The 15,848-nt window shown below is 37.0% G+C and overlaps 1 protein-coding gene across 1 annotated transcript; it reads right to left on the reverse strand.

The window, feature by feature from the left end:
- Positions 1-1,562: 1,562 nt before the first annotated feature.
- Positions 1,563-15,153, reverse strand: RDM1 (RAD52 motif containing 1). The gene is given in 8 exon segments (XM_026720503.2): positions 1,563-1,857; positions 1,859-1,903; positions 5,680-5,768; positions 9,643-9,732; positions 10,870-11,035; positions 12,747-12,869; positions 13,820-13,999; positions 15,006-15,153. Coding segments are annotated over 8 exon segments (813 nt in total). The 5' UTR covers positions 15,090-15,153; the 3' UTR covers positions 1,563-1,821.
- Positions 15,154-15,848: the final 695 nt, after the last annotated feature.

Consider the following 15,848-nt stretch of genomic DNA (forward strand, 5'->3'; position numbering starts at 1 on the left):
GTTTTCATGTGCCCCAGTAAGGGCTGCCTTGAAAAATGGCATCCAACCCTGGAGATCGCTCTATATGGTTACCAAGCAACCGCATCCACATGTCATTCCATATGGAGGCTGCACTAGTGAGGCTGGTGGTGGTGAAGACATTCCAAGGGTTCCATTTAGTTGTGATATCATTTTACCATGATTCCTGACATCATAGAATTGCCTGAACTATGGCAACAATATAGGTAGTGGTCTCTTTTACAGATAATGAGCTGATTTCATGAGATGACTCAGATATTTGTCATTATTTCTTGCGTCAGAGCCATAGTGGGGAATACTGTATATTTCAACTGGAAAATCAGATTGAAAATTCTGACTATCATTCTCCAGCTACTAAAAGACATCACTGCAAATTACCCAAGGCTCAAAAAAAGAGGGACAAATAGGGAGAAAGGAGGGTAGTAGCACTTAAGACTTATATACACCCCTCACAGTGCTACACAGCATTCTCTGATTTTATAATGTCAGGATATTGCCCTCAACAATCTGGATCCTCATTTTATTGGCCTCAGAAGGATGGAAGGCTGAGTCAATCTTGAGCCAATCATGTTTGAACTCCAGACTATGGGCAGTTAGCCTGCAATACTAGTCATCCTCAGAAGAAACAGCAGATAAATTAGAAAGAGAAACTTCATATGCAACGCCCAGCTCTCTTCCTTTGTACCTAATTTATTTATTCCATTTGTATCATATTGCAAGCAATCCAATTTTTAGAGGTGAATACTATCAGTGGGACAATTTACAATACCTAGGGTGAATCTGAAAATATAAAATCAACCTTGAGAATATAAAAAAGGACAACTAAGGAGAAAATAGCAATAAAAAAAAACCCATCCCAAATAAATTAAAATGCTTTCCAGAACAACTTTATCTTAATCAGATCAAGCCTGATTTCCATAGGAAGACTTTTCCAAAGAACAGTTAAAAGTGAAAAGCAGTAAATGATTGCTGGAGGCTTTGGGGTGATTAAATTATCACATCTTGCAACAGTGATTTGCTATGGCAGTTCTTACAAAATCTACTTTTGAAGAAAAGGATAAGGCAGCGCAAAAATGATTATTTCATTTAATAGCCAATTTAAATTACTTTCCTGTAAAATAGTAGGCTCCCATTTATAATACTGAGTGATCTCGTTCTATATCCGCTATTTATATACAAACCTCATACACACACACACACACACACACACACACACACACACACACACACAAGCATACTGACTATAGCATCCCCCAGACATTTTACTTCTGGGATGGGATGAGGATCTGCTCTAGAGAGAAAGTTGAGGTAAAATCTGGAGAGAGGAAAGAAAAAAGTAAATGTAAAGGGAGTAAAGACGTCTCTTGCTTCTTTTCTTTTCAACAGTTTGTTCTATTTCTATTGGCCCACTCCCTCACTTCTTAATTATTTGGGAGTGGGGGGGATGGTAATCCCCTATTGGATATTTATGATACAAAGCTAGTATCTATTTTATTGAAAATATTGGCTCCTATAAAAAAAGATAGAATCAAGTCGTCTTTTCTATCAGTAAACCATTTATTAGAAAAATATAAAACCCAACAATACTACTGCCTTTCCAATCATCACTCATTATAAATAGGCAATTAATCTTTCCTTGGAAGAGTACTATCTTCTGATTGGTAGCTTGAATTTGGTAGTTTCATCACCCAAGTGCTGTAAAAACAAGAACTGAGTTCCAGGATGATGGATAATGTGCTTAGCAGAGAACAGGATACTCTTCCAGATCAGCAAGAAGAAAACAGAATCTGTGTCAATAATCTGCTATTCTCCATCCATGTTAAAATTGCACAAGATCTCTTTCTTCTCCTAGAGGGTCCAGCTGTGAAAATGACAATTCAGTAATCTGGGGAAAGAGGGAAGGAACACCTTGATAATTTGCAAAGGCTGAATTCTTCAATTGTCACAGATTTTTAATACAAGTCATTTTGAAAAGTTACCTTGGATGCTTTCTGCATAGTTTAACAGAAGCCCCAAACAGCAAGAATGGGCTCCTTCTACATACAATTTCATTCTTTTTCCCAGCAACTGTGTTTCCCTCTAAATTTTCACAAGGAACTCTTGGATTGACATAGGAGGTTACTTATGTCAATCCAAAGTTCTCCGTCTTTCAGATAGAATCTTGTTAAGACATCATACAAAGCCTTCTATAATTGTTTTACTATGTGAATCAAGTCACCCTAGTTTACAAACTATACCAGATGTGATTACTGAACCCAACTAACTGTAGCTAAATCAATAATTACAACTAAACAAACCACGACTTACTGTACTCTGCAAATACTATTTAAAAAACATGATTTAATTATGCAAACACATTCTAAAAGACTAACTGCTTTGTTCAAATATTATAGTCTAGCTCTGCAGATTTAGCTCCAAAAAATCCCATAGTATCTGGACAATAAGTACATAGATGAAGCTATCTTATGTTTCTCCTCTTTGGGAAGCAGGAGTACAGCCTAAGCTGATCCCCTGGGTGCATTTTATCACATGCTTTCTCCTGTTCTTTATTGGTCATTTTTAGTTATGCTTACATGCTGACTTAACCACTAGGACATTCGATATAGTTTTGTGTATGCATGTATGCATTCACTATTTCTTTTGCTGTCTTTCTTTCTATGCCCTATTTCAGAATTCTGGCTTTGTGGATTGCTGGCGGGGGAGTGGGGGGGAGAGAGAATGATTCCATGCAAGTGGCGGGCAAGCACGCACCCTATTTTGTGGTGGGTAGACGTGCTTGCCATTAATGCAAATTGAGAGCGTGAGCACGTGCTTGCTTGCTGTTTGTGCAAGTGGGGATGCATGCGCACACACGTCTGCCGCTTCTGCACCCTGATAGCAAATTGAGAGCGTGAGCATGTGATTGCTTGCTGTTTGTGGAAGTGGGGATGCATGTGCACACACGTCTACCACTTCTGCACCCTGATACCAAACAGTTCGTGGCTGACTAGTAGACTGCAGGCTGGCATTTGGAGACCCCTGGCCTATTCGACAACCAATTGAAAAAAAATGCTAAATCAGACAAGAGGGCAGTTTTTCATCTTTGAAAAGGAAAGAATAGCCTTATATGTCAGATCAAATATGCAGCTAATTATATACAGTTTTTCATGAGAGGGTGGGCAGATGCTTCTAAGAAACTCAGAAGATTTGACAAGGCTCAATCTTCTATGCTTTTGTTGAGCTTCTAGTTTCCATATTTTACCACGATTATCAGAATTTATATATCTGGAGGATTTCAAGTTGAGGAGTGCTAATGGTGACAATTGTTCCCGTTTATCCATCGTCCTCCAGCATATATTGCTTAGTTATTTTTTTTTCTTTTACTTTTAAATACCGCAAGGTCCATACTTACTATCATGGATTTATAATTTTGCATAAAATGGCTTTTGCCAACTAGACAGCTCTCAGCTACGTTAGACTGCAGTTTCCAGAATTTCCGATCTTTAGTTCTGTATTTTTTTTTAGGAGGACTGCCAACATTATTTAGAGTGGTCACAGCTTGTCAAAGATGCATAAATTCTAGAGCTTTTCCATACCCTCACAATTTGAAAGGAATATAGAGCCTGAGGGCAAGAAAGGCAGACAACATTTTAAAGATGACACACGTTGATACGTTTCTTGGCATTCTTGGAAAATGAATTGTAAAAGTTTGGTCCTTTCCCCAATAAATTCTTCTGTCTATTCTGTCCGATGCATTGTACCTGAAGCTGTAGAGAGAAGCCTATAGATTGAGACATGTGCTTCTAGGGATGCTGATTAAACTGGAAACAATCCTTATCAAGAATTCACCACTCACAATCCTTCAAGCCTGAGAAGTCAGCAGTGCTGGAGTGCCAACCTTTGTTGCTAAGAGGAGCTGATGAGTGATCTGTTATACACCATAGCATCTCTGGTTTCCAGTCCACTTGTCTCCCAACAGTATTTGTTCCAAGTCTGATAAACTGATAAATGCTCCAGCAATAACTGTATTCTAAAATTCTTGTGAGGGATAATTATTTCTACTCGTTCCTTTCAGCTTCCACACACCTATGATATCAGGTTGCTAACTGAAAGGACGTTAAAAGATTATGCTGCTTGTTGTTTGGAGTGATTAAAAGACTGGGTAAGTTTGAAAAATCTAAGGTTTTTAGATCTTGAAGGTGATTTGAGACTTGGGTGGCATGCTTATTTGAGGTACGACAAAGTGAAAGTTAATTCTGGTTTTAAGAATCGTATCATTAGGCAATCAATTGGGAGAGTAGGGTAGAAATACATAAAAAGATTGACTAACGAAACGCCACTTTGGCTATCACCCCATGGAGTAATAATATATAGAAAAGAGGTGTCACTGGAATGCAAATGGATGACATATTGGGATCTACTGGCATTTGAAGAGGAACTTAAGATAAAAACAAGAGAACAATAAGTAAGTGAAGGATTTGTTGTGATTGGTTTAATTATTATAGAATTTTTGAAAGATTTAAATTTGATAGTTTTATTTTTTTTATTTTTTATTTTAATTGGAGATCAGCTTATGTTCTGGTGATGACCACCTGATTAATAAAGTATATAAAATGGTTACTTAAAAAGATGAGTATGGAAGATAAATATGTCAAAGACAGTATGGAAAAGTTGGCAAAAAATTTGGGGTATAACATAATGCTGGATAAATGAAAGAATGTATGGACTAATGGTTTAAAATTTACTTGGACTTACACTTTGAATTTTTTATAAAATGATGTATGTATTGTTGGTATTTGACCCCAGATAGACTAGTGAAAATGTCTAGTGAAATCTCTAGCAAGTGGTGGAAATGTAGAACAAAATCCAAGTACATTTTACCGTATGTCGTGGTCTTGTAAACATGTTAAACCATACTGGATAAACATAATTGTGATAATGCAGAAAATATTTAAGATACAAATACTAATGAAACCAGAAGCTTTTCTTGTAACTATTATACATAAATTTTAAAAAAGTGGGCTTGCTAAGCACTTGAAAGGAAAAGAGATGCCAATTGTTGAAGAATGGATTTTAAAAGCGACTCAATTAAAACTAAAACTGACAGAGATGGCAAAATTAACTGTCTGGATTAGAGACAAGGGACTAGACAATTTTATGAGGAATTGGAAACAGTCTGTGGAGTTTTTATGTGTTAATACAATCACAGAAAGTTAACAGGATTTGAAGTTGAGCGTAATGTTTGGGCTAACTTGTTGATTCCCCCCACCCCTTTAACAAATATATTATGATTAGATGTTGGGTCGATTTGATTATTATACAGAGACTAACTCATTTGGAATATTTGTTTATTTAATGTAGTATTTTAATATAGTATTTAATAATAGGGATGGGAAAGCTTATACTAACTATTTGTAATCCTGTTATGTAAGGGAAGAACTTGACAGGTGTTTTTTTTTTAGTTTACTTTTCAGAATCAAGCCAGTGGCTTTTTTTTTAACATTCAAGATTAGATCTATTTAACATTGGAGTGGTGGTGGTTGTATACAAGATTTTTTTTTTTTCCATTACTTTTGGATGTTCATTTTTCTATTTTCTATTTTAGTTTTGTTGATGATAAAGGAAAAAAAAGAAAGCAACTTGAGGGTATGCAAATGCATTTAAAAAAGGGCTTCTGTTTACCTGAATGTGACCCCTGAGTTCCTCTTCTGATAAACAGTCAATGGGGTCTTTCTCAGGACAGCTGTACTCCACCGCCAACTTCCCATTTTCTGAAACAAATAATAAAAAATAAGGCCAACTTTGAACAAATCCACCATAAACAAATGAACACAAATTTTGAAACATTTCTGAAATTTAGGATTTTATAATTTCTCAGTTTAGAACTGAACTAAAATTAATACTTTCTTACTATTCCTAAATGCTAGAATGCCCATAATTAATTACTATTATCTGTTTATAATCTGGTTAAAAGTAAGATTTAAGATTAATTTAGATGCAATATGAGAGATTTGTGGGCAGAATCTCCTGAGCTATGGCTAAAGTTGTTTCTCAGTAACAAATAACAGTAATGTACCCCAGAAATGGGGCAATCAGTGAAAGGAAAGTTCAATTGGAAATATTGATGTGAGCATGATATCAATGAAATGAACCAGGAATTCCCATGATGAAAGAAACATGAGAGAAATGAAGAGTCAGGCATGAAGTTATTTTATGATTATTGATGTGATTAAAACAAAGTTTCTTTGAAGGCAAATAGAAAGACAACATTGAGGACACATGGAAGCATGAAGCTGAATGCATTGAGAAGAAAAAGTAAAAGTACAGAGCAGATAAACGTATTCACAACAATGAGAAGAATGTATTAAGAAGCCATTCAGTTTTACTCTCCAACTTGCCAACAGCTAATTGGAATAACTTATCTGGAGGTTGAAAGTGCTACATCAGGACTTCCGGTTTTCAAGGCTTTGGCAGTGGCAGGGATTCATGACACCGCGCGATCCCTGCTGCGCTCGCCGCCGAGGTGCCCCTGATCCGTTTGGATTTGGGGGATATAGCTGCCCCGTAGAGGCAGCTGAAGATAGGGGGGACCCGGACAGGGGTTTGGGGGTGTTGCAGACCCCCTCCCCAGCCGGCAAAACCCCCTTTTCCCAAGGCGGAGGAGCGGCAGTCAGTAATGGCCGCCACAAAGAAGCCTGCAGCTGGATAAGATTGTGCAGGAGGAAGAAAGTTGGAAGAGTCGTGAAGAAGTGAAAGTGGTTTTTGCTGACCAGGATAAAGTAAGAGAAAGTACCCTGGAACTTGAAATTTGCCAAAGATAAATTGTTTCCAGGGAGATTTACAAGCGGCGAATGGAATTTTAAAAGGAAAAGTTTTTTTTTCTTTCTTTTCACTCTCCTTCCTAACGTGACAGCAGATGGAACCATAAGAGAAATCGGAAAACCTGCATTGGAGGTAATTAAATGCTGAAGGGACAAGGATTTCTGAACATTAAAAAAAAAAAAACTTTTTTTGCTGTGAGTGGGAAGGGAGAGGAAAAAAAAATTGGAGCAGAATTTGAAAATAAGGAGAAGATTGCCTAGAATTTTAAAGAGTTATTAAATATTAATAAGACTTCTAAAAGATATATTTTAAACGGAACTTTGTGACTAAACACTAACCACAGAAAGAGAAAGTGAAGAAAGGAGAAAATATTAAAAGAAACAGCTTATTTGGACTGTTTGGTGATCTTGGAATTTCTGAGAACTAGCTTTGATTAAAAACACTTGAGTGGTTGTTTGGAAAAACTTCTTTCTACAATGGCATCACTTGTGGATGAGTTGAAATTTGAATATCAAAAATACAAAAAAGAAGAACAAGAAGGGTAGGACTCTCTTGGCACTCTTTTTCAATTTTTAGAAATGGCGGTTTGTACTTATGAAAAGCTGACTGCGCAACAGGATGATTGGGATAAAGAAGAAGCCATTTTTGATGAACAAGTGACTTTATTTGGGGAAGGAAAGGAGAAAGAGGAAAAGGAAAAGGGGACTTTAAGACTTGGAAAAACAACCCAAAAAGAGAAGAATAAGGTGAAAAGTGGATATTATGTTAGAAAACAACAGAAAAGAGGAAAGCAGAAGAAGAAAAGGCAGGTGGAGAGACAAGTGGGTGAAGAGGGCAAGAAGAATAAGCAAGGGAGAAAGGAAGGGATGAGAAGCCTCAATGGTGGGGAGCAAGATGCAAAGAAACAAAATTCTTTTAGAGATAATGGGTAAACTTTATTGAAAACGGGATTCTGGAAAGGTACATAAGATTGTTTTTTTATATTTGTATTTAGAAATAATCTTAGAAAATTAGAAACAATATGTAATTTAAAATGTGATAAAATATTTAGTGTAATTTAATGAAATTTTTGTGAAGAAAAAGAAAGCAATGAAATAAATGAGAGAATTGGAGTAGGAGAAGGGGGAACATTTTAACGAAATAATGAGTTAAAATATGTGATGTGGGGGGGAAATAACTATGGAAAGTATAAGTGTTCCCATAAAGGCATGATATTTAATTGAAAAATAATGTGTAAAGTGGTTAAGATATAAATGAATATTAATATTAATGATTAGATTGTGTTACTCTAGTGAAATTCTTTGTGAAGAAAAAGAAGGCAATGAAATAAATGAGAGATTTGAAGTAGGAGAAATGAAATAATGATTTAAAATATGTGATGTGGGGAGGAAATAACTATGGAAAACCGAAGTGTTCCCATAAAAGTATGATATCTAACTGAAAAGCAACATGTAAAGTGTTTAAGATATAAACGAATACTAATATTAATGATTAGATTTGTATTGGCATTGACAATAAAAAATGTTGTATAATTTTAGAATGCACCAAACAGATTCCCAATGTAAGCTATGTATTTTATACTAAGTATCATAAATGTAGGGGAAAGAGATAAAGGCATCATACTTCAATTAGTGTACAGGAGAAGCTTTGTTTAAAGAAGAAAGATAAATGGATAGCTGGAAACAGAACAGACAAAGAATAACAAATATTATGATTTGAACTGAGATGAGATAAATAAAATAAAACTAAGAAAGTTTAAAAGAGATGAGAAGCTATATAGAAAATTGAAAATGGTAATAAGATATGGAATGGTATACAAAATGAATATGAATTTGAATTTGTGTCTGTACAAAGATGTGGGGGAAACCGAATGGGACTAAGCAACTTTCAGAAAAGATGTTTTTTATGTTTCTATGTTTTGTGTTTTTGTCTGTTTATGTTTGATTGAGTCAATAAAACCTTGGAGGAATGTTAGAAGAGGATAATTGAGAACAAAAGATAGAAGAGAATAAAACAAGTCAGAGGAAAATATAAGTATAATGAATAAAAACATATAAAATAGATAAATATAGAAAAGAAATATAATTGAATAAAAGTAAAAGGAGAAATAATGAGAAATTTGAAAGGATATGTATGTGTTTATGGTGTATAAAACGTTTTATTTGTTTTGTTAAAATTTACAAATAACTTTCAGAAAAGAGGTTTTATGTTCTTATGTCTTATGTTTTGTTTGTTTTTAAAAAACTAATTTGTTTTTTTTTTTAAAAAAGAAAGTACTACATTAAATGATATGAACAAGTTGATCCAAACTGAAGAAATTTTAAAGAAAGTATGTACAAAATAAGTAAAAAATTGCTTTGCCGCAATTTAGCATGATGAATAAAAATACAACGAGCCTTGGCTTTGCACATTCTTGCTTCTCTTTCTTAATTACAGCAAGGCTTTCAAGAACACTTCATGGGAAAACACTTCTATTTTTATTTGCTATTTGTTGTTGTTCATACTGAGAAAAGGATCACAAATTACACTAAGCTGCGATCTATATAACCATTATTAATTGAACAAGCCAAATTGAGTTTCAGTAGTATGTTAACCTGCAAACAAACCACATACAGGTTAGAGCAAAGTATAAATCCAGCAAATATGGTTAAGATTTGAAACAAGCCACATTGAAAAAAGAAATTGAAGGTGTGACACAGAACAAGCAAATAGCTTGTATTCTTGGGATGTATATTTAATTATACAAATATTCAGTCATTTCCTTGGATGGGAGATGGAACGAAGTACAGAAAAAGAAATTATAAGGAAGGTGGATTGTCTTGCCTAGGATTATGAAGAGTATTTTCCGAAATGCATCCGAGAGGGCCTGCTGCACTGCAAACTTCTGAGCATTACGGAAGGCTGTGAGAAACTCTGAAAGACATAAATCCAAAATAACAGCTGGATTTTAAATTTTCTTGGTAGCTCAAGCATGGCTGAACATTTCTGAATTAATGTCAGCCCTGCCCTGGTAAAAAATGGCAATTCTGACACAATAGCCAGTTCAAATTTAATTCAGATTCAATATATAAAAAAACTTCATTTGACATAAGAAAATAAATAAAATTAATAAAATTTGATCTACTTATATTTTATTTACAGTAGACTTTTTATGTAGCAAACACTTGTTTAACAGCTTTTTACCAAATGTAGTAGATTTAAGCCCGAAGCATGGTAAATTTGAGCATTACGTGGTTATGAAAATCAGTGAGTTTGTACATTAAACTAAGCCTTATTATCAGTTTGCTGAACAGACTCCTTACTTCAGTTATCACCCGTTTAACCTTTCCAGAATAATGAAGGTGATATATCCCATCAAGGTGATGTAAGTAGTGTTTCCTTATAACAGTTCTGTGAGGTGAGTTGGGCTGAGAGAGTGACTAACCCAAAGTCACTGGGCCAGCTTTTATGCCTAAGGGAGGACTAGAACTCGCAATCTCCTGGTTTTTAAATTGTGGGACTCCACAAAGGACATGCAGCATGAATATAATGGAGCACATTTCCATCTTATATTCAAATGCATTTCAACATTTCCATCTATCTACAATCAAGCTCTCTTCAATCAGGTTAGCACTAACCTCACCTTCCCGTGACTCCAATGTTCTACAACCTCTTAGACTTCCCAAACTAGATGAGACTTCAGATAATTGTTCCCCAACATAGCTGAAGAATACCTAAACCCAGTCAGACTATTTAGTCATTTTTTAACTTGCTGCAGATTCCAAAAATTAGGAGCCACTTTTCCAACCCAGTTTCAATCTACATTTAACACTAAAAATAACTTAACATATACCAAAGGCAGCTGTGCTTTTTATTGGAATGAAAATGTCATTGAAGTTCCTAACAGCCCTTGATCACGAATCATCCCCAAATGTGATTATTTCGGTGGGCAAAACCCTATCCAAGAAAGGAAAAACCCTATGTCTGACTGCACTATAAGTGATAGTATTACTTTAATATGTTTTGGGTACTTCACTCCAGCCTTCCCTACCCTCTCCATTTCCATGTTACCTTGATTGGGGTTCACATGAAGTTCAACCACACCAATCCCTCTGGTATAAATCCCATATCTTGGGATGCTTAATTCTTGCACGCAAAGATACTTTGAATTATGTTGCCTGGGCAAAGTTCCTCCTCCTTCTTTCTCATCATCCTCAAAGCCAGATATATTCTGCATCTGTTCCATTATGCGAGTAATATATAGAAGGGAAAACAAGAGTCCATGTCTTTATCCACGATACATTGGATTCTTTTTCATTACCATAATTTTATCGAACATTTGCATTATGTAGATTAGTATTCTGCACCTTGAGCACAGTTCTTGTTTTGCTTGTATCCTTGGCAGCTCCCTATGCTCATGGAACAAGAAGCACATCCTATGCTCATGGAACAAGAAGCACATCCTATGCTCATGGAACAAGAAGCACATCGGTCTCTCACATAGACAGAGCCTAGAACAAGTCAGAAAGAGCGAGAACGAATGGAATACTGTTTCCCTGTCCTCTGGAATTCAAAGAAAGGAAAGGAAAAGGTCTTTCCCTAGGCCTTGAAAGCATTTAAAAAAACACCTTGCCTAGCTTCTAAGTAGATCTTATCGCTTTCCTCAGGAGAGAAAAGGACTACAGGGCCACACCATATAGAACCAATGACCAAAGTGTGGGGGGAGGGAGGTGGATGCCTTGGCCAAATTCTGCCAAAGCCTACAAGGGTGGATAAACCTTTGGGAGCTTGTAGAGTGGACCTTGTTACACCATTGCTCTGTGAACTGCATTGGCTGCCAGTTGTTTCCAGGTGCAATTCAAGATGTCAGTAATCACCTTTAAAGGCCTACATGGCGTAGGTCCAGGTTACTTGAGGAATTGTCTATCACAATGGGATTGCTCTGCCCCACCCCTGCTAGCCCCATTTTGTGGGTCCCATCAGCCTGGCTGCTGGGCTTCAGAAGGGACTTCTTTGTTGTTACTCCTGCCCTTTGGAACATCTTGGCCTTTACAGTGAAGTCAACTCTCACCCTTCCGACCTTCTGTAACCTCCCTGCTTATCCTACTCCCTCCCCATCTCTTAGTTAGTTGATAATTTGTATTCTTATAGGATTTTATTCATATTATAGGTGTGTTTTATTCTTTTTAACATTGTAAGCTGCCCAGAGTTAACCTGTGGTAAGGTAGGTAGCAAAGAAATCTAAATAAATAAATATCTAAATGGATAAGTAAATAAGCAGCCATAATAAGAAAACAAACATCCAAAGATGAAGTACAACTACCAATATAGATTTTCCTGAATTAATATTTTTCTCCAAACATTTATTAGAACATCACAGTCCTATAAGTAGAAAATGAACATTTAAATTACGTATCAAAACGAATCAGTTAAAACATCTCATGTTGGCAAAACATTACCTATAATGTAACTAAATCATCCTTATCTGATGTTTTCTACGGGCATTGGAGTAGAATATTTTTCCTCTTCATGGCAGCATGGATAGGGAAAATGGGAATTGTTTGACACATCTGGAGATTACTGGACTGTAGTAATTTAATTTACACATGTGGTCAACAAATGGCAAGTTTTAGGTCACTTTCATCAACTACTGAACAGTCAAATACTAAACAATGTATTTTCTTGTCCTGATGGTGCAGTGATGTGCAATATTGCAGGCAGACTCTGCCTACAACCAGGAGTTAGATGCTAACGGGCTCAAGGTTAACTCACCCTTCCATCCTTCTGAAGTCAGTAAAATGACCAGATTGTTGGGAGCAATATGCTGACATTGTAAACTGCTGAGAGTGGCATATAAACCAGTTGTATTGCTATTTCTATATTTAGTCTTACTATCCTTATGAAAATAGAAAAATAAGAAACAAAATAAAAACCTAACTAATTCTTACAGTGACGATGCGACTGGACCAACCATTGAAACCAAGGTAGTAATTGGCTAATTCTTGGCATTTGTAACTGTTCAAAGGTAATGTTTGCTTTGCAAGAGCCCTCTGTCTGGTACAAATGCAAACCTGAAAAAGAAGAATTCGATGTCTCATTAGAGGGATGTACTGAAATCCCCATTTTCTCCCAAAGCCATCAAAAATTGAATTTCACTCTTGCTAAGAACCTAACAGAAAAGATATTACCACCAATCAATTACATGTATTTTCCTGTCTTTCACAAATAGGTAAAAAAGACAGACATATTTTTATACCATTTTTTGACTTTTCATAAATATTTAATATTTTTCAATAAAATGTGTAGAAATTGGAAAGAAAACGGTTTGTTACCAATATAAGAAGTGATAAAATAAAACTCCATTCCATGACAAAATTCTGACCTGCTCTAGTCACCACAGCTGCATGAGAAAAGACGTGTACTGGAAGCCACGTGCATGAAATCTCCAAGTGTTTAAAGCAGCATGCAAGCGTGGAAGGCGCTCACATTTTTCACAAATTATTGAAGCCCACCTCTCAGTGCACTATATTTATACTGACCCTCCTTGCTTTCTTGGAGGGTCAGTCTCCTCTTTTTAAAGTGTCTGAAGTAACCCAGGATGCTGAATTGCGGACCGTTGACTGTATACAAGCAGTCCATTTGCAAACTTCTACAGCTTTGGGATTGAATGGTGAGCTATCTTAGAATATGAAATGCTACAGTATCAACATGTGTTGGCTAAAAATTATATGGGATGAAATTCAGCATATCTGAAGGCAACCTGAGGATCTTGATAAAATCAGGCTTCAAATCACTGAAAACTATCCTATGGCAGTAATTATTTTAAAAGACCTCAGCTGTAGAATCTGGTTCACATATTGTACAAGTGCACTTTCTTAGGCTTTAGTTTACAATGTTGTATGAACATAACCACAGGGGTCTGTAAAGTTCAGTTATGTTTCATAGAGTAAAACACCATTAAGCAAATCATAGTCTAGTATGAGCTGTGGATTCCATGATCTTAGATTATGCAGTGACATACCTTCACAGCAGTTTTCTGAAACAGTGACCTCCCATTGCAAGCCTGTTGTGCCTTGCTGGCATCCCGGGCAGAGTAGAACTTAACAAAGGCATGATAGCCAGGCCCAGCTACTGGAGCGTTTCTGTGGAGTCTTATTGAATGGAGCAGTCCAAAGGCAGAGAAGGTAAGATGCAGAGCATGCTGGAGGGGAAAAAAAGGCAAACACATGAAGGAATCTATTAGAAAAGACAGTATTTGTGAAAAAGCTAAAGGGTCTCAGATCGTGGGTTGTGAGCAACTAAAAGTCACAATTTTCCTGAAAGTTGATTAGGCTTGGACTGAACACAAACTGAAAACTGCTCACTCTTGCTTTGTTGGGCAAACCTTGAATAGTGATTCAGTTTCATGCTGGCTGATGAATTCCAGTATGGATACCTGTTATTTTTAGAGTACAGGTAATCCTCAATGTACAACCATAAATAGCCCCAAAATTTGAGGTAGTCCTCATCTTACAACCATAAATAGCCCCAAAATTTTGTTGCTAAGTGAGACAGATGTTAAGTGAGTTTTGCCCCATTTTACAATCTTTCTTACCAGTTGTTTAGCAATTCACTGTAATTATTAAGTGAATCTGGCTTCTCCACTGACTTTGCTTGTCACAAGGTCACAGGAAGGGATTATATGACCTTGGGATACCCCAACCATCACAAATGAATGTCAGTTGCCAAGCACTGCATTTTGATCACGTCACCATAAGGATATGCTAAATATGCTTAAGAGTATGGTAAGTTCAATGAATTGAAGCAAAAAAAAAGGGGGGGGGAGGATGAACTGTTTGGGCAAAGCGTAGTGTAGTTTTACTACCACCGAAAATACACAATCGCCTTCACTCTCGCCGTCCCCAATGGGGCAGAGCAGCAAAATGCCGTTAGACCCAGCGATTCCCACGTTGATAAGGCAGGGGTTGCTGTAACAGCCCCAACGCTTAAGGCGGGAAGAAGGCGTTTTCCAAACACGGTTTCCACAGACTCAGATAACTTTCTTGCCAATAAATATTCTAACAAAGAAGCAGCGGACGGAGAGGTAACAACGGCTGCTTTTGCCGGTTTACACAAATGCAATGAAGGAGCCTCCGGAAACTCTGAAAAGATGTCGATATACGGGGAAAGGTTGGAGGAAAACCCAGCCTTGCTTTTTCGTCACTTGCCTCCGACGCATCCGACTCCAGCCCCAAGACGAGAAGACTCCGGCCATTCCCCGGGGGGACGCGGAACTCCAAAATCTCAGCCATGCCAGGCACGACCGTCAGGGGAAAAGGACGGGTAAAACCTTCCCTCCTTCCCGCCTAAAGGAGGTGAATGGATGTCGCGACCTTCAGTACTTCTGCAGCACGTCTGGATTCAGCTCTCAGATTGGTGGGAGAAAATTGAACCCACGTGATGCAGGAAGAAAAGTCCCATTAAAAGCAGCGAGCCTTTGGGGGGGTAGTTATAGCAAGCGTTGGGCTACGTTTTCTTGAATAATTTGGAAGCGAAGCGAAGGAAAGCAAAACAAGGATGAGGGAGGTGAAGGACAATATTTCCTAAAACCCTGTTTTTTCTTTCCTAAAATTGAAGTCGGGAACGCGTGTACAAACGGTATGAAATGCCTGGGTTTGCTTGATTTGCGTAAGAAAGGCGATCCGTTTTTCTTCTTGGATGCTGTTCTCTTATTTGTCTTCACTTTCTATAGAATAATCCTCGATTTACGATCAAAATTGAGTCCAAAATTTCTATTGCTGAGGGGAGACAGTTACCGAGTTTTGCTCTCTTTTTTTTTGTTCTTTCTTGCCACAGTCCAGTGAGTCACATGTTATTAAATTAATAACACACTTAAATGAACCTCAGCTTGCCTTTTGATTTTGCTTGTCAGAACTTTGTAAAAGATTACATGATCCCGAGATATTGCAACAGTCGTAAATATGAATCGGTTGCCAAGCATCTGAATTTTGGTCACGTGAGTGGGGCTACTTCAGTGGTCATAAATGTGCAAGATATTCACAAGTCACTTT

This window comes from Pseudonaja textilis, chromosome Z, assembly GCF_049901715.1.
Source record: "Pseudonaja textilis isolate UNSWEBS1 chromosome Z, rPseTex1.2, whole genome shotgun sequence".
NCBI lineage: Eukaryota > Metazoa > Chordata > Lepidosauria > Squamata > Elapidae > Pseudonaja > Pseudonaja textilis.